We start from the raw sequence: 24,263 nt of genomic DNA, 5'->3' as shown, positions 1-24,263 counted from the left end.
TCATCTGTTGAAGAGCATCTCGGCTTCTTCCACGATTTAGCTATTGTGGACAATGCTGCTATGAACATTGGGGTGCATATGGCCCTTCTCTTCACTACGTCTGTATCTTTGAAAACCCCATACCCATTAAGCAATGACTCCATTTCCTCTTGCCTCCAGCCCCTGGCAGCCACTAATCTTTAGTCTTTGCGGATTTACCCATTCTAGGGAATTCATATGAATAGAATCATACAACATGTGATCTTTTGTGTCTGTTTCTTTCATTTAGCATAATGTTTTCCAGGTTCATCCACATTGTAGCTATATTCCCTTTTTGAACATGTTAGCTTGTCTCATTGGAGGAAGGGGCAATAAAGGTACTTTCGTCCTTGGATGGATGAGTATTTGAGTGTGGGTAATTTCTGGGGCTGAGTGTAAGCTCAAAATGTAAGAAAGTGTCAAACGATCAAACTGTAGAGGGAAGAAATTAGAGCTGCTCATTTAGTTTGATTCTTGTATCAGATTGTCCTTGTCTGATTTCTGTTCAATCCTTAGAGAGCTGTGGATTGTTTTGGATAGGGGGAAGTGTTTAGTACAATGCCTGCATGCAGAAAGTACTCAATAAATACTATTATAAATGCAATATTATTAATTTGATTTCCTTATTGAATTCAGGATTTGTGAGAGAGACAGCAGAGTGGTCAAGTATGGCGGCACTAGACTAGTCACCTGGATTCAAATCTCAGCTCCATCATTTGTTAGCCATGTGACTTTTGGCAGGTGCTTCACTCCTCCATGCTTCAGTTGATATTCAATACAGCAGTTAAGAGGATTATATAACTAAGGTAAAGCACCGAACACAATGCCTAGCACACATTGAGTGTTGAATAGATGCAAACCATTATGATTTGAATAAGTCACGAGTTCAAAATCTATCGCTTCAAAGATCTTTTCCTTCGCAAATTTCCCATAGCAAATAAGATCATTTAGATGAAAAACATATCTTTACCATATAAGATGAAAAACAATCCTTATAGCATCTAAACATTTGAAGGCACCACTCTGTACGTGGAAGATTTGATGACCATAACTATTAAAATCTTAGTTCTGTCAACTTTCTTTTTTGTATTTTTTCCCTTATAAGAGTGTCAGGGAGAGAATAATGAGTAATTAAAGGGATACTCTTGAGATTATATACACCATCTTAAAAAGTATATATGAAAATAGAATATTTAAAAAGTTCTTTAACAATATGAGGCATTATCTTCACCTATATTGATGGTAGATGGCTAGGTTACAGTATGACTGGTTTTAGGTTTTGGAGAATCCTTTTCTTTTGTAATCTGCCTATTAAGCCACCACCCACGTGGGCTTCTCCTACAAAGAATGTTCGTGATGGTGAGGACCATCATGTAATCCATGGAGTTCAAACAGGACATACGAAATTTCTTTTCCAAACTAGAGGAAAAAAAGTGACATGCAACAGTCAGTATCCTGTTCTTCTCAAGGCTGGATTTATACTTACTTGCTTCTGTGCAGTGATGCCCCTATATTCAAAATATCTCCTCTTCCCCAACCTAACATTTTAAGCTTTATTGTGGTGCCTGCAGTTTTGACACTTAGGGATGTACCTGGATTTTACAAAGCAATGTATCCATGACGTGTGGGGAAAACTGGACAGCAACATGCAAAAGAATGAAACGGGACCACTTTCTTACACCATACACAAAAATAAATCCAAAATGGATTGAAGACTTAAATGTGAGACCTGAAACCACAAAAATCCTAGAAGAGAACACAGGCAATAACTTCTTTAACACTGGCCATAGCAAATTCTTTCCAGATATGTCTCCTGAAGCAAGGGAAACAAAAGCAAAAATAAACTTATTGGGATTACATCAAAATAAAAAGCTTCTGCACAATGAAGGAAACAATCTACAAAACTAAAGGCAACTTACCAAATGGGATATTTGCAAATGACATATCTGATAAAGAGTTAGCACCTAAAATACACAAAGAACTTATAAAACTCAACACCCAAAAAAGTTAGTAACCCAATTAAAAAAAGGGTAAGAAGATATGAAGACGTATTTCCAAAGAAGGCATATAGATGGCCAACAGAAACGTGAAAAGATGCTCAACATCACTCATCATCAGGGAAATGCAAATCAAAGCTGCACTGAGATACCACCCCACACCCATCAGAATGGCTAAAGTCAACAACACAAGAAATAAAAGGTGTTGGCGAGGATGTGCAGAAAAAGGAACGCTTTTGCACTGTTGGTGGGAATGCAAACTGGTGCAGCCATTCTGGAAAAGAGGATGGGAGATTCCTCACAAAGTTGAAAATAGAACTACCCTACACTTCAGCAATCACATTGCCAGGTATTTACCTAAAGAATACTAAAGAAAAACAAATATAAATATATATAAAATAGAGTATTACTCAGCCATAAAAAAGAATGAAATCTTGGCATTTGCGACAACATGGATAGAGCTAGAGATGATTATGCTGAACACAGTCAGAAAAAGACAAATACTGTATGATTTCACTTATATGTGGAATTTAAGAAACAAACGAGCAAAGGGAAAATTAAAAAACAAAAAAAGAGAGAGAGAAGCAAACCAAGAAACAGACTCTCAGTTATAGAGAACAAACTGATGGTTACCAGAGGGGAGGTGGGTGGGAGGATGGGTGAAATAGGTGATGGGGATTAAGAAGTGCACTTGTGATGAGCAGCGGGTGATGTGTGGAAGTGTTGAATCACTATGTTGTACACCTGAAACTAGTATTACAATGTACACTAACTGGAATTTAAATAAACACTTAAAAAAAAAAGGGCGCCTGGGTGGCTCATTTGGTTGAGTGACTGCCTTCGGCTTCAGGTCATGTTCCTTCTCCCTCTGACCCTCCCCCGCAATGCTCTAATAAATAAAATCTTAAAAACGATGACAACAACAAAGAGGCAATGTATCCCCATTTGAGATCTGTGGATGGAAATTTTAGCAGGGGTAAGTGAGAGGAAACATTGACTTTTCTGGTACATGTGAGAATTTTCAGGCATGGGTTGAACTTTCTGGCATGGTATTGTACGTGGACATGGTTGAACTTCCTGGTGGAGGGCAGACCTGGGGACAGATAGCAGTGCTAGTAACAGGAAGGTTCTAGGCCCCTGAAGGTGGGAGAAAGAAGGTACTAGGAAATAGGTGAATGCAGGAAAGGTATGGAGGTCAGATTTCCTTTCCAATGAGAACTTTACCTCAGAACCATCCTTATTCTTTACACATGTGAAGGAAGCAAGATATCTAGAGAATTGCACAAAATCAAGTCACTAGGATTAAACTTCTCATCTCACTCTTTAGTCTACTGGATGTTACCTTCTTGAATCTGGGTCCTCTACTACTGAAGATTTGAAGCCCACTGCAAGAAGGGAGACCTTATTTCATTCTCTAAAGAGGTAGCAAATAATGAGTGTGTAGGAATACAATCAACATATCTCAAAAAAGAATGATACAACTTTTATTTTTCATGGATTTTAAAGATACTTTTGCTACATAGTTATGTATTTTTATGAGATTATATTGTTTCATTTGTATGAAGTTCAACCTTATACAATTTTAAGGTGATATGTTTGGTAGTGTATCTATAATCTTTAAAAAGTTTAGAGTTTTTGGAATGTACAGTATATGAGGTAAAATCAAGATTACATTAAAAATTGTTTTCTCCTCTGCACTGATTTTGCAGTGAGGCTCAAATGGCAAGTACACTATTAAATGACATTTACTATCAAAAATAGGAGTTCATTTGAGTTACTATGAAAAACATAAGCCACTGTAACTGCCACAGTGGCATATTTTACCATTTTAGACATTCAACTATATAGAAATCTCTGGGCTATTACACTCAAACTCATTTGTACTGCCAAATGTGGCACTTTTAAGAAGTTTCTAGAAAATAATCGCAATCACTGTTGTTTTGGGGGAAAGTTAGCCTATACATAAGAGATTAAATTTAAATAAAATGTAAACATACAGTATATTATAGTGACAGATCATTCTTACCACTTGGAAAGGCCAAGTTTATCCGTTTCTTTTTTGAACAAAGGTTAATGTTTTTTCTACAGCACAGATCATTTGACATAAAACAATTACAATACATGCCCATTCTAATATAAGAGAAATTCTTCAGAGATCTTCAAAGCACAAAACATATGTCCTTTTTTCAAAGACTGACAGAAGTGCTTAGTAATCACTAAAATGCTAACCTCAGCAACTAAAAATTAGTGATTCACTATCCTAAAATTCAAATAATAAATTAAAAAGGCTAGTTACAAGTGTTTTACAGATAACAGATGTGATAAAACAAGAATTTTAGATAGTTTCATTACAAACTGTATTATTACTGGCAGTCACCGACATCTATGCAAGATGTACAATGTGATACTTGACAAAATTCAGTCTGACCATCCAATAATTCACAAATGCAAGCTCACAAAACATTAATGAATTACGCAATTGCAAAGTGCTCTAATGCAACATTAACCACATGCAATCAACATTTGGAACAGTATCCAGACAGACATTACATTAAACATTAGTTTTTCAAGAAAGAAAGCAGCTTGAAGTTTACTGGTGCAAATTAATTTTGTCTTCAGATTTGGTGCCCCAAACAAAAAGGTTAGGTTTGATTATGAATTCTGATGGTGATGGCAGTAGTTACGGGAGAAGCAGCAAAACTTACGGGAGTTCTTCAAAATTAGCCTATACCAGATAGATGGAGTGAGTGTGTGGTTGAATGTGTGTATATATATATTTCTACACTTGGTATGTATAGTTTATATATATGCCATATATGTATATGCACATCCTTATACACATACATATAGTTCAGAGGCTCACAAAAACCAAATTAAATAGGTTTGAAATTTGGAGTTGAGTATGATTACTTTTAGAAAGTATCTATAAGCCCTCTGTTCTTTTCCATGTTCTCAAGACCTGAAGAGGTGCTTTTTGAGTAAACATTAAAATATTTTTAGGCCAAGTAAACTGTCTGTGCTTTCTTTAAGTGATTTATCTGTGAATTCATGAATATATACTTGTAATGAAGAACTCCACATTTATCAAACAAGAAGTTTCTTTTTTCATGCATATTCTTTCATCCAGTTTTTATCTGCTAAGCCCCTCCAGTTATTCATCATAATCCCACTTACCAAATAATTAAGACAAATGAGGAGGTAGAAATACAGCACTAGATTGCTTTCACAGCATCAGACTTTAACTTTTCTTTTTTATAGCATGTTAGTGTAAATTTTAATCATTCTGAATTTTTCACTAGGTATTATCTTTAGAACAGATCAGGTTGTCACTGTTACACTCATGCTGACTGGTCAAAATATCAATTATATATTGTTGCCTCTTAGAAAGTTTGTTTTACAAGAAGGCATATTAAAAAAAAAAGAAAAAAAGAAAAGAAGTCCCAACCAAAAAACCAAAAATTGCTATTTCTGTGGCTTGCATTCTAATAAGGTGCCAGCCTCTACCTAATATAAGCATTGAAAATGGCAAAAATGATGTATTATAGTCTCAATGCCAGTGCTAAATGCCACTGTTTTTGTAAAAGCAATACAGAAATAATTTTAGTACATGACAAAATAAAATGTAATACAGTATTAAAAATAAAGTTATATTTTCACTTGATTACAAAGTACTGAATGATAAAGGCAATCAAAATGGAAAAGAAAGCAAAGAGCACGAGGATGACGGCGGCACACTGCTCGTCACTCAGTGCCCGCCGGGTCCTTGTGCTTTCCACAGTGTCTCTATTGGTGCTGGCTGGTGGGTCAGTCCTCTGAGAGATGAAGAGCACTGTTGTGCTGTAGGGACCTACTAGGTCCTGATGCCCCATAGGGTCTTGGCACTGGCGAATGGCACACACACGGAAACGATATTCACAGTTCAGCTGAAGGCTTGAATACCGGAATGAAGAGTCAGGACCTTTGTAAATCTGTTAATAAGACAGTGGAAAAAAAACTGTGTATGAAGGACAAGCAGAAAATCATTTTTACAACTGGCTAGTTTTAGAATTATTTCTGACATGGAAGCTAGTGAGTGCCGCTGCTTTTATCTTTTAAATGACATTTAAAAAATACCTACCTTTACATTAAAGAGCTTATCTGCTGTATAAGGGCAGGAGAAATTGGAAAGGTGAGGATGTGAGATCCATTCTCACAGAACAAGCAAAATCAGCCCACAGGCATTTCCCTGGTTTTCTCAAATGCAAGAAGTCAAACTTTTGTGAAACCATTCCATGAAAAGAGAAACTATGTCTAATCCTATTTCCTCATATATAAATCTTTGTAATACAAACTGGTTTTTGTACAAATTCAAACATCTGCTGAAACAATGAATGAATGAATAAGGGGAGCTTTCTATAGCTGTCTATGGCAAATTATTTTATAAACTTTAAAGAAATCACTTAGACTCACAGAACTGCATCTTAAAACCCAACTCCTCTGCCCATCCCTTAGAAAGGAAATAACAAGAATGGAATTCCACGGATTTTCAAGAGAGTGCTAGTGATTAAGAGGATATGTACTGGCACTGGTCACTCCTGGGTCCCAGCACTGTTCTGCCAGTTCACACTCCATGTTATCTTAGACCAATTACCTTAGTTCAATGAGCATAATAGTTATGTTGTATGGTAATTATGAGAATGAAATAAACTAATACTTGTTAAAGGACTTAACACAGTGCCCAGCATATGGTGACTGTTCAATATATGGAAGCTGTAATTTCTGTTAATGAGTCTCTCCCCTCATTCTATCAATGAGAAAACTAAGGCTCATAGTGACTGCTCAACTGAGTTCTTTCAGCTAGTTGGTGGGCTGTAAGTGAGATCAACCAAACCTGGGATAGCCTTCTTTGAAGCAATTTTAGCTGCTTCAATTGTATCTGTGTTGTAAATCTAAATTTTTACATACTGGTTTGCTCCTGAAGGAGCAAGGTTAAAAGCTTTGTCTCATTTTGTGTCTTCAGAATCCAGCATATAATAAGGCCACTAAATTAGTGAATTATTGACTATGTATATGTCAAAACGTGTGTCAGTGGATGCTGAGAATATATAAAGGAGCTTTTACTGAAGGAAGTAAGGCTTATGATGACACCAAAAAAATGGTAAATATGCATTAGTTCTGAGGATTCCCATAAGCGATACAGGAGTGGGAATGTAGTAATGTTCACATCTGGACCATGGTAAAAGCAGTGATGTCAGTAAATTAGAAGACTGTATTAGAAAGCAGTGTGAAAGAGTACATGTACGATGAACCCAAAATCGTAAAAATAAAAGAAAATATGTATTTGTCATATGGATATTAATAGGTGATGTTTGTCTTTAAAATTTTCTTTACTTTCCATTTGTGTCCAAATGGGCATGGTAACCTCAACAAATGGTATGAGGGTGATAGGTGAAGAGATCTGACAGAGAGGAGGAATGTGTTCATAACACTAGTTGGAAATTCAGGTCTAATTCCACAGGGTGTGTGATATTTACAACAGTGTGTGAGGAATTCTGATCATAAAGCTGAATGAGGGGGCGCCTGAGTGGCTCAGTCATTAAGCGTCTGCCTTTGGCTCGGGTCATGATCCCAGGGTCCTGGGATCGAGCCCTGCGCTGGGCTCCCTGCTCTGCGGGGAGCCTGCTTCTCCCTCTCACACTCCCCTTGCTTGTGTTCCCTCTCTTGCTGTCAAAGAAATAAAATCTTAAAAAAAAAAAACTGAATGAGGGATTGAGGGAGCTGGGCATGATAGGGGCTCTTGCTGTATGAAGGCACAAGGATATGAGGCTTTGGTATAGTTTTTATGGATCATTTTTAGAAATGACTTTTATTTAAGTTAGTAGGCAGGTAAAAAAAAAAATTCTTTCAAGAGTTCAAAGCTTGGGGACCAAAACGATGTTAGTATTTATGACATTGATGAAATGAAGAGTTTGGAGAGGAGAGATTGGGAGGGAAGATAATGAGGTCAGTTTTCAGTTTTGTGTTTCAGATGTTGGAAGAATATCTAAACAGGGAGACATCTTAGATAACTGTAGATACAGGACTGAAGAAAACAGATAAACTTGCTAAAGCTAATTTATGAAAATGTTCATATATCTAAGTGAAGCCATTCAAAACAAGCCTCAAGGTTGAGATAGAGTGAGTTAGGTCTGAGACAGAAATAACACCATATCCACCTCTCCATTTCATACTGACAAGATAAAATTGTTGCAATCTTAGTAAACAGAAAAGGGCAAATAAAACTAAGAAATTCATAATTTTTTGGCTTGTAGCTATTGCTCACAGATGACTTAGAATTAAAACAAAACAAAAAATAAAACAGCTCTTTATATTGCTATCAATCAACTATCCATTTATAGGCGGAGTATGGCAAATACCAATTAATTACAGTTAAGAAAACGGCAGATAAGAGATTACGGTTTTCATTTTTGCATTTTATTTTTTTTTCACTTTGCATTTTAATGGAGAAATGCAGACTCAACTTAAGCTTGTGAAGTTTGTGCATGTTTAGCTGGCTAAGAACTTTCAAATAGTATGCCAACTGCAACAGAATTTTACAGGAAAACTTTTAAAGAAAGTTTAGATTTTTATAAATTGGTATTTTTCCTTATTTTAGTTTTTTTTTTTAAAGATTGTATTTGAGAGAGAGAGAGAGAAAGCACCTGCACAAGCAGGGGGAGTGGCAGAGGGAGAGGAAGAAGCAGACTCCCCACTGAGCAGAGAGCTAGACACGGGGCTCAAACCCAGGACCCTGGGATCATGACCTGAGCCGAAGGCACATGCTTAACTGACTGAGCCACCCAGGTGCCTCACCCTTATTTTAGTTTTGTAAAAGTCACAGCATGAAGAAAATAACAACTGTAGAATAGGGGCCAATAAAAATGAAACCAGTATCTTACCTATTTCTCTCTCTCCATATCCACACATTCTAGAAACCTGTTTGGTTGGCTAGATTAATTTACCAAGTGCTCATACAAAAATGCAAAACAGTCCTTTTTTATCTTCTAAGGATAAGTGAACATGTTTACTATCAAGGATAACCACTTTTGAAGCTGTCATTACAAAGGAACAAATTCTGTTTAACTACTTCTACTTTCTGTGTATGTTTCACATCCACAATCTGATTTTACACTGAGTAATATGCATAGTATTATTTATAGCAGTTAGTATAAGAATGATTTTAGCAATATGTTACTTTTAGACTAAGTGCAGACTTGTTTGTACCTTTCTTTACGGTTTATTTTGCACTTGATTATACAAGTTACTTGTTCATTACGACATATAACAAGGCATATGTTGTCACATAATATATACATTATGGCACATATGGTCATATATATGTATATAATATGGCATGCATGGTCATCCTTCTGTAATTTATGAATATACTATTGCAAACACTTATTTCACAGTGATCAATACATGAAGAGAACAGTAAAAAACCCTGAAAACAATAGCCACATGGCTCTTGTCTATATCATTTTTCCCCTCTATTATTGCTGAGGCAGTTATAAGTGGGCAGTTATAAGTGAACTGGAATTTTAAAGCAGTTCTTAGGTATATTGTGCATAAGCACCACTTAGAACTTAAAAAAAAGAATGAAAACAGTCATGGGTCCTGTTCTTAGACATTCAGGTTCATTAGGTCTGCAGGCCACTCAGAGGGGCACTGTTTTTGGGAATCTAAGTTCAGAAGTTTAAGAAGAAAAAAAAAAGTTGTACAGAATCCAACAAGCCACTGTCCCAGTACGCATTCTCTGACACTGCTAACAGTACTGATTTTTGATGGGGCTCAAACTCTCCCTTACCCAATCCTTGTACTTGTAGAAGCTTGTCTCATTATTAACACCAGAGGAAGACTCTGCTCTGGTTGGCTTAAATCCTAAACAGTCACTGATTCAGGGATGGCTTTACAATCTAAGTGCTTTCTCTTCCCTGAATGTGAATGAGGGAGAGAAAGTTCCTCATGGCTAAGGGCAATCACTGAAGACTATTGAGAAAAATCAAGCCCCTGATGACTTCACTGAGTTTCTGAATCAAGCAGTCCTGAAGCCTGCTTACCTTCAAGCTTCTCCCTAAGAGGACTCACACTTAATTGTGCTAGTATGAATTGGTTTTTATGGTGCTTGCAATATAATGAGCTGTGACACAGAAGTGCCTTAGGTACAGACTCCCAGATGGGGTTGACCTGCTTTGAAAATGGCTTTACTGTCCCCCAATATTTTTACTTCACCCTGTTACACTACTTGAAATGCCATTTTGGTAAAAAAGCACGCTTTTTAAAATGTATACATTCCTGAGGGAATTACAGAACCAGTAGACAATTACCTTTGGTATGAATTTTCCCATGCAAATAGTATTTCTCCTAATGCAAGTAAGGTCAGCTATACTTTGTATATGGGAGTTATTATGATGTGTCAGGGAGGAAAGAGTGGGAGGGAGAGTGTGATTTTAGAGAATGTGGGCAATTTCAGGCGAGGTGCTACAAAAACGGGCACGGGGCAGTGAGAAGGCAGCAAAAAATTTTCTCAAAGCTGATCAGAAAGAGACAAAGGGAAGAATACAAAGAAATCAATTTGTTTCTATTTTTCCCTTCTATGTCCCTCTCATTTTGGCCCAGGGTCATGAGTAAGAAATCAAGCTGTTTCTATTTTTCCCTTCTATGTCCCTCTCATTTTGGCACAGAGTCATGAGTACTTGTTGCTGCCAGGGGAATATGTTTCCAGATCCCTAATCCCAGCAACATTATAGGTTAAGCAGGTTTTTATAGGCTAGTTTGGAAACTCAACCACCAACTCATAGGTAATAATCCCTTCTTAAAAACAGCCATTCCTACTGCTATGGAATACAAACCAACAAGACCTGGCTTACTTAACTGTACACTCCATTCTTGAGTCTTACTCATGTCACACTTCAGAGTTCACAGCTCCTTCGAAGCTCACCAGTGCCACCATGTACCCCTCCTCCTGCCCTCACTTAAATGGCACTCCTTTTAGAAAACATTCCAAGGTCCAGCTGGAATAAATCATTCTTTTTTATAAAGTAGGCTTTATCTTTATTATGACCTTTTGTTTGGCTATATAAAATGTCATGATTATAAAATTTCTGCTTGCTTGTTAAATTCTAAACAACTTTTTGAAATCAGAACAGTAACCTATTAATAGTGTAGCCCCCCCCCATAATTTTTTATACATGGTATTTAATACATGTGTGGTGAGTATTAAATAAATTTTAAGTAAAATATTAAATTCCATGAATGAAACCGAACTCTTAAAAAAACAATCTTCAAACTTTTGAAGTACAACTTGCCAATAAATTGTAAAATTTTATAAACATTTAAGAGATTTAGATGAGCAAATATACTATGAGGTTCTAAGGAAATCAGTATTGTAAGTTTTACGACATGCTTACAATCTTAAGTGAAAGTGATGATAGGGTTAATTTTAGCTTGTAAGTTAAATTAGAATTAGCATTGCTGTTTCATGTAGTGATATGTTTATTAAAATTCATACACTACTCAAATGTGGGGTCCCTATTTCCTTTAAACATGTAACGCAATTACATTTTCAAAATATTAATTCTGCTTCCTCCTTGGAAGGAAACCTGCTTATCTGTAAATTATATTTAAATCTGATTATCATGTCAATTTGCAGATGGCTTAATAAAGAAAAACAATCACATGCCAAATTTAATCTAACTCCTTGGGTCCTTTTGTAATTTCACTTAAGAAATAACACTTATATACTTAACAAAACTTGAAAGAAAAAATTAGATCTATATTGAAAAATATTCTACTATTAATAGCTATAACAGCATGAGACTGAAATAAAACAGATGAATGACTGATTTCCTAGTGGGAAAAGAAAATATAAGATACTCAAATGAGAATAACCCAGCTTAAAAGTGCTCAAAATCAAGAAGGTTGACAGAAAAAAGGGAGAATGAGATGAAATGCTTATAGAAAGTAGGCTTTGAGTTGCATTAAAATGACTTCTTTATAAAAGATACAGTGAACACTGGTAGCTCCCGACTTCATCTCACTGCTATTCACCCTCTACCAGAAAGCCATCTTTGAAATTTTTCAGCCAGGTAGGTGATACTTCTGCTAGGTTTCCATAATGACTATTATCATATTTATAACACTACATTATAATTATGATCATTACTATTATTGTGAAAGCCTCCTTAATGTTCTCTGCTTCTACCCGTGTCCCATTCTAGCCAAAATGACTTTGTGTCTGATCCTGTGACTACTCTGGTCAAAATCCTCTACCGGTTTCTCATTTTACATGGAGTAAAAAAGTCACAGCGTGGCCTATAATGCCTTAACATGACCTTCATACCACTCATAGATCCTCTTTACAATTAACTACTTGACTTCATCTACTGTTTTTCCCATTGCTCACACAACCCCACACTGGCCTCCTTGTTCATTAAATTTAACAAGCATGCTCCTACCTCAGGGCCTTTGCACCCACTGCTTCCTTTTCTTAGAACACTGTTCTCCCCATACTCACCTCCTTTGGATCTCTGTTTGTCACCTGACTGCCCTGTATGAAACAGCACCACTGTCTAGCTGTCTCTCTTCCCAAGACTGCATATTCCCTTTACCCAGTTTTATTTATTCTCCGCTATACTTATCAGTATATGATATCGTGATGTATTTATTTGCTTTTAGTATCTTTTTCTACTGACTGTAGGTGCCATAGAGGCAAGAACTTTTTGTTCAGTGTTATATATTTTCAGTGCCTGGGACATAGTTTAATAAATGCTTGTCAAATGAATGAATAATCTGTTAAATATATAGTTCACACTTAAAATATTTTGAATCCTGAGATACTGTGTAGTTACTAATCTTTGGAACACAATAAGTACTAAATAAATGTTTTTGAATTAGGAAGATAAAGATAGTCAAATCTTGCATTGCAAGTACATAAAAATGAGAAATATAAAAATAAGTATCCACAGAATTACACCTTTGCACATACCTGTTTAAATTCTGAATCTTTTCCCAACATAACTTGAAGACTGTAAATAACTGGATCGCCCTTCATTGGCTGTAAACATTCCCATGTAATTTCACAAATGTGATCATTTATTTTCTCTATTTTAGGGGCTGTGGAGAACAAATACAAATAAAATCTGCTCTACTTGATTTTTAACTTGGCACATCACACAGACACTTGTTTTAATCAAAATCAACAAACCTTTAAAACTCAGTTATATACCTGAATTTTTGAAATTTGCAGAGACATGGTTAATGGTTCACTCTTATTATCTCCAGGCCATAAAATCTACAGGTGTTACAATGGCCAGATTGACTAAAAGATCTGGCAAGGTAAGCACTGTTTTCATTGAGTTAAAAAGCCAATAGAGGGGTTATGTCAGTTCTAAAACAACATTAATTAATTCTAAGAGCATACCTAGAATATGAAATTTTGTAATTTAAGAAATCTCCCAAATTGAAAAATAAGTTGAAAAATACCCCTTGTTGCTTGATGTAAAACTACTTCACTCAATGGTGGGGTACAAAGGGTTAAAATCAGCAAAATTCATAAGGCTAAGAAACATTAAACTGGATTACAGAATAGAAAAAGGACTCAGTAAAACTCCATCAACATTATTAGAAAGATATTCAAGAACAGTCCTGCTAACCGTGGATCTGCTTAACAAATGACACATTCAAGTACATGATCCAGGACATTGTACTAGAAGTCTCTGTGATTTGTCCTCAGTATGAGGAATGTTAGTGATTTTGGCTAAATACACAAAGTGCAATCCTTGCCAGGGTCATCTTAAAATAAGAATCCCTCTAAAATTAATTCTAAAGATATTTGTATATACAAATGTGTGAATGTGTGTGTAAATTTGATTAAAAAATTCAAGTTAACTAAGAATGTATTTATGTTTTCCTTAAAAGGCAACCTGGCTTTCTCCCTGAAATCCGAATGAATGAAACAGTAACAACTCAAAACAATACAAGTTTGTGATTTTTTTCTTTAAGTAACAATAGCAGAAACAGCAAAAAACCCTATTAGAAAACCAGCATTATCTATTCAACTTAGTATTTTTATGTTAGATTATTAAAAAGATTAGTGACAAAATCCAGTACTTGTCTGAGTATCAATGTGCTAGATAAAACAGCTTTAATATTGAGTGAAACTTTCAGTAGGTGGGCTTGTCTATATAATTTTTTATAATTAAATGTTGGACACATACTGGATGATCAACTGTAATGACAGCATAGAAAGCTATTTGTGAAGATGCACTTAAAATTAATCTATTATTAAAGAAAAATAACTTAAGGATGTATAGCTTACCTTTCAAGGCAGCTGGGACAGATTTTGGAGTAGTAAAAATATATTCCTGGGAGAGAGGACCTTCCCCTGCTTCATTACAAGCTTGAATACAGAATTTATAGGATGTTGACTCATTAAGTCTTTGTACTTTGTATGTATGACATGGACCTCTGTATAAGGATACAAACCTAAAATGGAAATGACTCTTATTAAAAATAAACCTTGACAACCTTATGAAAAATATTTAAAAACTACTAAAAAAGTACAGTTGGGATATTATTTAGAAGTATAAGTTACTCTTAGAATTTAATGCCAGGAACGCTTTGTCACTCTAAGTAAGTCTTTTTATTTTTTTCATCAGATGATGAAAATCACAGGATTGGTAAATTTCCTAATTTGACATGGTTTCCTGAAAAATTATTGCTAAATTTTGTGTCCAATCACAGTAACTCTTCAGGCTTCTGGTACAGCTTTGTATCTGACTGCAATCTTTTAATGTCCACACATTTTTAAAGATACTCAGAATACCACAATTTTCATTAGAGTCTTAGGCATACAATTTGTTATATAAAAAAGAGAACCCTCAATTTCCAGGCATAATTTTAGGTGATTTGGTGATGTTTTCTAGAGATTTACATAACAGTATGAAAGAATGTATAATTTGCCATAAATTATCCACCTGAACTGTTCGATGGAAAGTTTGACATCATATTATGTCATTCATAAGTTCAATGTTCCCCGATATTTTTGATTGGCTATTATAAAGTTTTTGGAAATTGGGGAATGAGTAATGGAATGAATGCTCATATAGTTCTAATAGTCTGAAAACTGTAGTCAGGTTAAAAATGAAAAAAATAGTTAATGACCTGAAGTAACAGTACTTCCAAGAAGCAGAAATTAGATAAGCCTTACCTTTTTAATCTCCTTTTTTTTTTTATTTTTTTTATTTTTTATTTTTTTTTTAAAGATTTCATTTATTTGACAGAGATAGAGACAGCCAGCGAGAGAGGGAACACAAGCAGGGGGAGTGGGAGAGGAAGAAGCAGGCCCATAGCAGAGGAGCCTGACGTGGGGCTCGATCCCACAACGCCGGGATCACACCCTGAGCCGAAGGCAAACGCTTAACCGCTGTGCCACCCAGGCGCCCCTCCTTTTTTTTTTTAAAGGATGGGGAAAAAAAGCCTTTCAACCACTATTGAAAAAGCTGAACAATGACAAAATCTGTGGTCAGGAAACAGCTGAAATAGCATTCATCAGCATTCAGAAACTATCCCACAGCAAATGTAAATAGTTGTGAAAAAAAGGAGAGAGTATAACTAAAGGTATTATTACACTGACTTATTAAATTTACATAGTAAACCTACAATATCATAAAAGGTTTTAATTTCTTTATTTTCCACAGCATACCTTACAATTCTCTATATGATAGGTAAATATTAATTAAGCTTAATGTTCTAGCCTATTAATATAATCTATATTTAATGGAATCTTTATTCTATTACATTTCAATCTGACACGAATTAGACCCATTTCTAGTAAACCATCTTGCATTACCCCAAATGTAAATGCTACAAAGGGGATGAAAATAACTTACAGAATTAATTCACCCAATGATAATAAATAATACAGATTCAAGGTAAATGGCTATACCAAAAATCTGTAGCAAGGCAAAGAACTTCCTTCTAGAGATAAGGCTTCACAAAGTGAACATAAAATTCTGCCAAGAACAAAGGCTAATATTCATAGAGGCACAGATTTCAGAAAATGATCAATATTGTTTGCTCTGCATAATGCTCTTATTGGTGATACAGTATGTTTAATTCTGTATGTTATTTTAAATGTGTAAGTATTTCTGAGAGTACTTATATGCAAGTACCATGAATATTCCATTATTGAATATTTGGCTAAGATACACAAAACAAAAAACAAAGTGGGAAAACCTTGGGAAAAACTGCTACTAGCATGCTGAATCCATGAGATAAGTTGTTTCTCATAAGCTGAATAAAAAGTAGAAAAGTAAAATTCAAATTCTTAAAATATTAGAAGAGTAACACCTCTGGAGCATATATGCATTGTTTACATAGGCTATAATGTCAATAAACAGCCTCAGATTTGCATTTGAATAATTTATACTACACATATTTTGATTTGTAATTAAAAACGATTTTGTGGGATAATATATGGCATGGATCTAATGAAAATGTAAAAGATGGCAGCAAAGACAGGAACCTGAGTAGCAAGGGGACTAGCTAATAATCAGAGACTAACCAAGATCTGACAGTGAGGAACTGAACTGTATTTACTTAGCAGGCGGGAGGGCCCTGTGACAGGGGTGTGGAGGAAAGTGAGACATAATCCCTATCCTCAAGGATCTCAGAGGCTTTAAGCCAATCAATTATCTACTGACAAAACTGCCTCTGCTGGAAACAGGGGTTGAAGAACTTTGTTGTAGCAAAGATTATGTTTCTTTATTTGCATGAAGAGACTAAATGGGTTAGAGAAAAGAGCCAAAGAACAGCCCACTTAATTTTTCTCTTGGCATCCCACTCACAAGTTATAAACAGGAAATTGTGACTGTATCTTCTGATATTTTGAAAATAGCACATTAAAAATTATTTCTTATCAGAATTCTAACCTTATTTTTGAAAACTTATTTTATTTACTTCTACTGTTTATTAAAATTTATATACTTAAGATTTAAGAAACTATATAAAGAAGCAATTAAGAACACCTACCTTCCATTCTTATCCTCCATCTGAAGGTGGTACTGAATAGAATCTGTTGACAGTGTTTTTGGGGTTCCTTCTCCCCATTTCAGCTTAAGGTTTTGGTGGCTGAAGGCAACACATTCCAGACGAGGCGGATCAGGAGGGAGGGGCTTAGTTTTTAATTTTATCATGTGGCTGAAAGGACCAGCTCCAAGGCTATTCAAGGCTTGAATTCGTATTCTAAGTGCCACATTAAGAAAAAAAAAATCTAGTTATAATTGTTCTATTTAAAGTTTCTCTCTGGTTTAAGCAAAAATTAACATAGTCTGTAGAGTGTACCTGTATGTTGTATCTGGTTGCAAATTGTCTATAATATAGCTTGTAACCTTTCCCACTGCCAAGGGCTGTTTATCTCCCAAGTCTATGCTGTAGGCAAGGATTTCCGAACCATGGTCACAAGGCTTTTCCCAGCTTATTGCAAGGCATGTAGAAGGTGAATAATGGGGATTTTCTATATCATCATCATTTATTTCTTGAAGACAAGTCACAATAGCAGGAACTGATGGTGGAGTCACACAGGCTACTACTTCACTGAAAGGGCCTGCACCCACAATACTCAGAGCCTACAAATTAACAGAGCCCATAAATAAACAAAACAGGACCATCAAAATGCTCACAGAACACAAAACTCTGGCTAGAGTAACAAGGCCCTGACCACCCTTACCTGGACTCTGCAATAATAGGTAGTTGCTGGTGAAAGTCCTTTTAATTCATAACTGAGACCAGGCCCACAGTAACACATCTGCATACTTCCTTCCACGCCTCCCCACTCCAATCGATATTCAGTGACATCAGTTCCATTACTCAAAGGGACCTTTAAATTAAGAAAAGGAAAAGGTCTTAAGTCTTGACATTGATTAAGTGGTTTTTGGGCAAAAATGTTCTTTACCTGAGCATATCAAAAACCGAACTGCTTTTGAATTTCTTTTAAAATGTTTAAGTAGAATTAAAAGTGTTCAATATTACATTTTTATTCATTAACGTCACCTGAATGTAAGACTGGTCAAAATATATAACTTTGTTTTCAATTAGGACTAAAAATATGACTGAATCACTTCAGAAAGAGAATTTTAAGGTTAATCTCCAAAGTAATTCTATTAAGTAATATAAATGTTAAATCATGTAAGGACATTTTCTTTGTTAAATTTCAAAGGAAACTGAAAATGCAATTATCATTACTGATTATTACTATGCACAATAAACACAGTGGAGATAATAAATATAAGAGAAACAGTATTATACTGATTCCTACGAATGTTTGTTCTGAACATTAATCTCACCAGCAGCTAAATATCTCAGTAATGAGACAAAGTCTTTGAAAAAAATACAAAGAACATCATGAACAAGAAACTACATACTTGTAATGCAAATATACCTCACTTAAAGGCTCTGAAGAGAAAAAAAATTCACTTTTTACCACATGATTTCACTAGGACTTATTGTTTGCATAATTTAGGAGATGAAATGAAGAGCATCTCTATTCTTTTATATGAACTATTCTAATCATTTAAAGTCAATGGGAATTACGATACCTCCCAATTTACTTGTGCGCAAGTTGCAGATCTGCATGTAACTTGAGGAGGCTTGCATTGATCTGGTGGTCCAGGGGCTGTAGTAATATCACATTTTTCTGAAAATGGTCCAAACTAGAAAAACAAATATAGCCAGTGTTTTCATTTTTTACCCACTGATTGCACAGCTCTCCATAAATATTCACACATAAATAAGTGCATTATCCCTCTCCTTCAAGACTAACTGGTCGTAATATAACTCTAAAAGCAGTCACAGAAAGTAAAAAGATTTAATGATCATGGAAGTCACTGTGGGGTGTTTTTAAGTTTTAATATTTACTGTGTTTCCCTCTCTTGCTCCTTTTTCCTTCATGAACTGTTTCTGTAAGAAGGGCAGGGTATTAGGGAATTAGGTGTGTGGAATAAGTCAGAAGAAATTATATGAGTGGAGGCAAGGATGCCAATTAAAGATATGGGAGATGGTAGGCATAAATTCTATTTAGAATTTTTTTTTTTAAAGATTTTATTTATTTGACAGAGAGCGAGTGATTTAGCATAGCAGGGGGAATAGCAGAGGGAGAGGAAGAAGCAAGTTCTCCGCTGAGCAGGGAGCCCAATGTGGGGCCTGGGATCATGACCTGAGCTGAAGGCAGATGCTTAACCAACTGAGTCACCCAGGGGCCTCAAAATTTAGAATAGTTTTAAAAAGAGTCTAAAATGTATATTCTCTGGAAATGCAGAAAGCAAATATTTATTTAAGATGATTTTGACAAGATGATTTTGACAAACTATCAGAATCCTGAAATACAGATTAAGAACACTAGTATTAAAGATGCTATCCCAGAGTTTTGCAACCTTGTGAGGCTCACAAGAGGATGACTTCAGACAGGAAACAATGACTTATGTTAGAACTGCCAACAAAGTACTGACATAAATTTTATAAATAAGTTTACAGATACAGATACTGAACTCAATTGGAGAATGGGACTAAAAATAGTACAGTTCACTAAAACATGAAATAATGGGAGATGAGAGACTTGTCACTTTAGTTTTGTGAAACTGCAATTACAGAATACGGAAACAGAATGTTACTCAATTGAGGCAAGAAACTACTGCTTTGTCCTTAGAGAACCTGCTTTAATGCAGAGATGAGGTATGTCCTGGTTGAGTGGAAAGGGCTTTGGCTCTGGAGTCTGACAACCCTGAGTCTGTGGCTTATCTCTGTCACTTCTTATTTGTGTGACTGTGGGCAAGATATTTAGCGTTTCTGAGCCCTAGCCTTCTCAGCTGTAAAATGGAGATATCACCTATTTTGTCCATTTTATGGAGATGTACAGATACATAGATAATACTTTTTAAAAAGTCTCATAAAATCAGAAATGCTTAAAATAATGAGTTTTTTTTCCTTAGGTAAAAAATGGATTACAATTAGTAGCCAACTGAAAGTAAATGCTGCATGTAACCAATCTCAAAAAACTTAATTACTCTAAGTATTTCATCTTATGGTCTTATTTCTACTCTTAAACTTACTAAGTAAAACCTACTAGCACCACCTGAAAGGCAAACTTCAGCCCAGCTGAAGTCCAAAGTGTCACAAATTATATAAGTGGGGTTTGAAAATATTGAGATTCTAGAGCAATTAAGTTATCGTATACATTGACCTCTTATTTATTGATATAGACTTATTAAAAACTGTAAAATCTGGGGGCACCTGGGTGGCTCAGATGGTTAAACGGCCGACTCTTGATTTCAGCTCAGGTCATGATCTCAGAGTCCTGGGATGGAGCTCCGTGCTCAGCATGCTCTCCTTGTCCTTCTCCCTCGGCCCTCCCCTGCTCGCTCTCTCTCCCTCTGCCCCTTCCCCTGCGTTTTCTCTCTCTAAAATAAATAAATCTTAAAAAATGCAAAACACCAAAACAAAAAACAACTGTAAACTGTAAACTCTGGAATCACGTGTTGAAAGCAAAATGGCTAACTAATGGGTGCATTATATATGTTATATGAAATACCACTGTGATTATAATTCAATCAGCAGTCTTCCTACCCCCATTTTGTTAGCTGCGTGTAGTCTGAAGCTGTAAGTCTTTCCAGGAAGAAGGTTGCTCACTGTACATTCTACTTCAGAACCTTGGTAAACTTCTCTCGGTTCATCTTTTTCTACAGGAGACATTTCCACACCATAGCAGAAAATGGGTGATCCACCATCGACCAGAGGGGGTCCTAAAGGTGGAAAGATTTATGTAGTTTAACAAAAGGAATATATTTAGTACTCATTTAATTAAAATTTATTACCAAAATGGAAATTACCCCATCGTAACTGTATTTCTTTTGCTTTGGGTCTACCCTGTAATCTGGGAGGGAGGCATGGGCCAGGAGGCACAGCTGGAGTCTGCACAAGTAAAGATTCAGATACCTGCCAAAACAAAAGCAATAACAAAACGAAAATGTCCCAACCAAATAATCAGATTGCTTTTGTTAAAGGCCAATAACATGAACACAAAGACTGCACTAGTAATTTAAAATTCTACTTGACTTTCAACTGAAAAGAAGTTAAAGTTCTAAATAAAATAAAAACCCAATTAAATCATTAAAACTCTAATTTTATAGACAAAAACACACACTATGTGACTATTATATACAAAGAAAGTTACCAGAAAAAAAACCAAAAAACTCTTCCTTTTTGTCTTTCATAATTAAACAACAACAACAACAACAACAACAACAACAAAACAACCTTCAATACATCCTAATGGACATTACTTTTGATCCTGTCCAAATGGATCCACAAATCTCTTCTAAGGAAGGATGCTTTAACATTCTGTAAACACTGTTTGCCATGTTTTCAGGAGATTTAGACTATACTTCGGTTACTTTACTGTATATTGTATTTTTAACCTAAATACTAATATGTATATATAATCTTTCCTTTTTCCTTTCCTCCTAAAAATAATTCAAAAATCAGGTAACCTTTTCCAAGTATTTGGTATGTCCAGGTATTTGGTATTATTTTAGTTTATTTAAAAAAATACATTAAGTTTTCTTTTAAAAGACTTCTCTTAAAAATACTGACACACAGTGCCATATTCCTTATCTGCACTGTATTAATTAATTACTATTCTTCCCAAGTATAAATAAAATATTTGATCATCACCTTATTCAGAAAGGTATCCTATATAGAATGTTATAATGCTGAATTAGAAAATTAGAGGCTTTTTTGGGGGGCGGTGGATTTGTTTTACCAGGAAGATTTTATTAGAGAAAATGAAGCAATTGGATCCCAAGTCTGTGGGCAGGACTTGCACTCAGTTTTTTAATACTCATATTTTCAGTACAATACTTATAAATTCATTTTTTAAAAAGCTACCTTCAAAAAAAAGAAGGTAACATTATTACATTAAGTTCTATTTGAAAATAACAGTTCTTAATGCTCCACGAACCTATCCTTGGTTAAATTCATTAACAAAACAAAACAAAACAAAAAACCCACTCCTATTAAAAAACATACCTCTCCAGAACATTACAAATATCTCATATATAATCAATAGCACACTGAGTGCATTTTGGTTAGTGGGTCTCTAATAATAACTACCAACTTTTCTGCAATTTATTAGAATCTGTGTTTAAACAGTAAATGATATTTTATGGTTTGTCCTGATACACATAATTTATGAAGCAATCAATCAGTCTACAATTATTTCTATTTCTGTTAGGTATGGGTATTGAACATCATCCTAAAATTTATAAATTTTTCTGCAACATTTTTGTATATTTGCTTTTCTAAAGCTAAACACCAACCAGACCAGAAATTCTGGTCAATATAAAATTAATCATCTGGGTTACAGAAATTACTTTGGATACATTTCAGATTTTGAGGTGGCATCTGGTGATCCCATCTTATTTGACCCAAACTTGAAAAAAAATCTACATGTAAGTATTACCGCACTCTGTCCTCCATCGCTGATGCAGTAAACTCGTAAACGATAGAAACAACCTGGATTCAGTCGATCACAAAGATGTTCTCTAGTGGCTCCACTGTATATCATATCCCATTTGTTTCCTGTAAGGTGAAGAATTATGTTCAATCAGCTACAAGGTAATGTTTAACGTTCTGGTATCACGGACATGGCAGGTATCCTAGCTTCGCTAAGTAAGTGTTTACGTAATTTGTCAGAAATAATTTAAGCTTGCTTCGAGCTTCCTGGAGATGATCTGATTTTCTTTATGTTACAGTTTCCTAGACAAATCTGTAGGCTTTGTTGAAATGAAGTATCTCTGTAACTCTGTACAAACTTTGGCTTACGTTCATAATTTGCTTTTAATTAAGCATTTTAAATGTGTTTACTGGTCTAGTAATAACATTATAACACACAAAGAGTAGAAAGGAACCAATACCATAGGAAGTTTAGCCTTAATTAAAAGACATTCTTATTATTTTGCAGGAAACAGTTCATTGCATAGAAATAAAGACTGTTAAATGTGCGATTCAAAAATAAAGTTCATGAGGTGCAGAGAATATTACTAAAACTAGTATAATGTAAGTTAAATTTTACAAGATAATTTTTCTCTGATGTGTCTGGTTAAAAATCTAACTGAATAAACCTTCAGAAGACTTTAGATATACTGGAACTGAGCAATGCAAACAAATGAGAAAGGAAATAAAATGTAAATTTAATTATATAGGTGTACAGCAGTCTTACATTTGATTCACTGTATTTCTAGAGACTGTAACTTAAAGTGGATCATAAGAGGCAAAATACTAACTGCTATAAACAAAGGAAAAAAAATGAAAAGTGAAAGAAAAGAGATCGTATAAAATGTAAAGTCATGGAAGAGCAGAGGCAGATTGGTATAAATCTATTAATTTCTTTTTTTAAAAGATTTTATTTATTTGTCAGAGAGAGGGTTCACAAGCAGGGGGAGCGGCAGGCAGAGGGAGAGGGAGAAGCAGGCTCCCTGCTGAGCAAGGAGCCCAATGCAGGACTCGATCCCAGGACCCGGGAATCATGACCTGAGCTAAAGGCAGATGCTTACCTGACCGAGCCACCCAGGCATCCCTAAATCTATTAATTTTTAATAGTTATTCTTACCATTAGAACCTTCTGCCATCTCCACTACATATTTATTAATGGTTGCACCTCCATTGTCTTTTGGTGGGTCTATCCAAAGAAGTAAAAGTGGTATTAGGCAAAGTACATACAATTAAACTATGACAGAGATCCTAATAAACAGAATACCAAACCTAAGATTGTTAAAAAAATAAAGAGAATCACCTGCAATGCTTTTTTAATTAATATGAGCATTTGATTACTGATTTTGCATTAAGTAGTGTATAAACAGATGTTCAGTAAATGTGTTTTATTATTTTTTTTCAAGTTTTATTTATGTAAGCAATCTCCGCACCCAATGTGGGGCTTGAATTCACGACCCTGAGAAATCAAGAGTTGCATGCTCTTCTGACTGAGCCAGCCAGGCACCCCAACAAATGTTTAAGTGAATAAGTGATTTTCATTTCTCATGAAAGCTAGGACGACCTAGGTGACTTTAGCTATAATTTCAGTAATCATTCATTTCATGCAGTGCTATATCTCTGCTCAGAGTCTTTATCCCAAGTTCTTCCTATATCAAATATGAACTCTGTATTTGTGTGAGTCCA

At 35.2% G+C, this 24,263-nt stretch overlaps 1 protein-coding gene across 4 annotated transcripts in view; it reads right to left on the bottom strand.

Moving 5' to 3' along the window:
- Positions 1-3,475: 3,475 nt before the first annotated feature.
- The window catches only part of FNDC3A (fibronectin type III domain containing 3A), a 158,520-nt gene continuing 137,732 nt past the window's right edge, over positions 3,476-24,263 (bottom strand). For all 4 annotated transcript variants that reach the window (XM_044381803.3, XM_026493254.4, XM_044381804.3 and 1 more), the window contains 11 exons: positions 23,698-23,766; positions 22,549-22,667; positions 20,918-21,023; positions 20,655-20,830; positions 18,632-18,745; positions 17,764-17,913; positions 17,379-17,662; positions 17,067-17,279; positions 14,353-14,519; positions 13,021-13,148; positions 3,476-5,983 (listed from right to left, as the gene is read on the bottom strand). In XM_044381803.3, the coding sequence (XP_044237738.2) occupies positions 5,669-5,983; positions 13,021-13,148; positions 14,353-14,519; positions 17,067-17,279; positions 17,379-17,662; positions 17,764-17,913; positions 18,632-18,745; positions 20,655-20,830; positions 20,918-21,023; positions 22,549-22,667; positions 23,698-23,766 (1,841 nt within the window). In that variant the 3' untranslated portion in view covers positions 3,476-5,668. The remainder of the gene's footprint in view (positions 5,984-13,020; positions 13,149-14,352; positions 14,520-17,066; positions 17,280-17,378; positions 17,663-17,763; positions 17,914-18,631; positions 18,746-20,654; positions 20,831-20,917; positions 21,024-22,548; positions 22,668-23,697; positions 23,767-24,263) is intronic.

Source organism: Ursus arctos, unplaced genomic scaffold (assembly GCF_023065955.2).
Source record: "Ursus arctos isolate Adak ecotype North America unplaced genomic scaffold, UrsArc2.0 scaffold_10, whole genome shotgun sequence".
In the NCBI taxonomy this organism is placed as follows: Eukaryota; Metazoa; Chordata; class Mammalia; order Carnivora; family Ursidae; genus Ursus; species Ursus arctos.
Note: the sequence above shows the minus strand (reverse complement) of the source record. Positions and strands in the feature narration are given on the sequence as shown.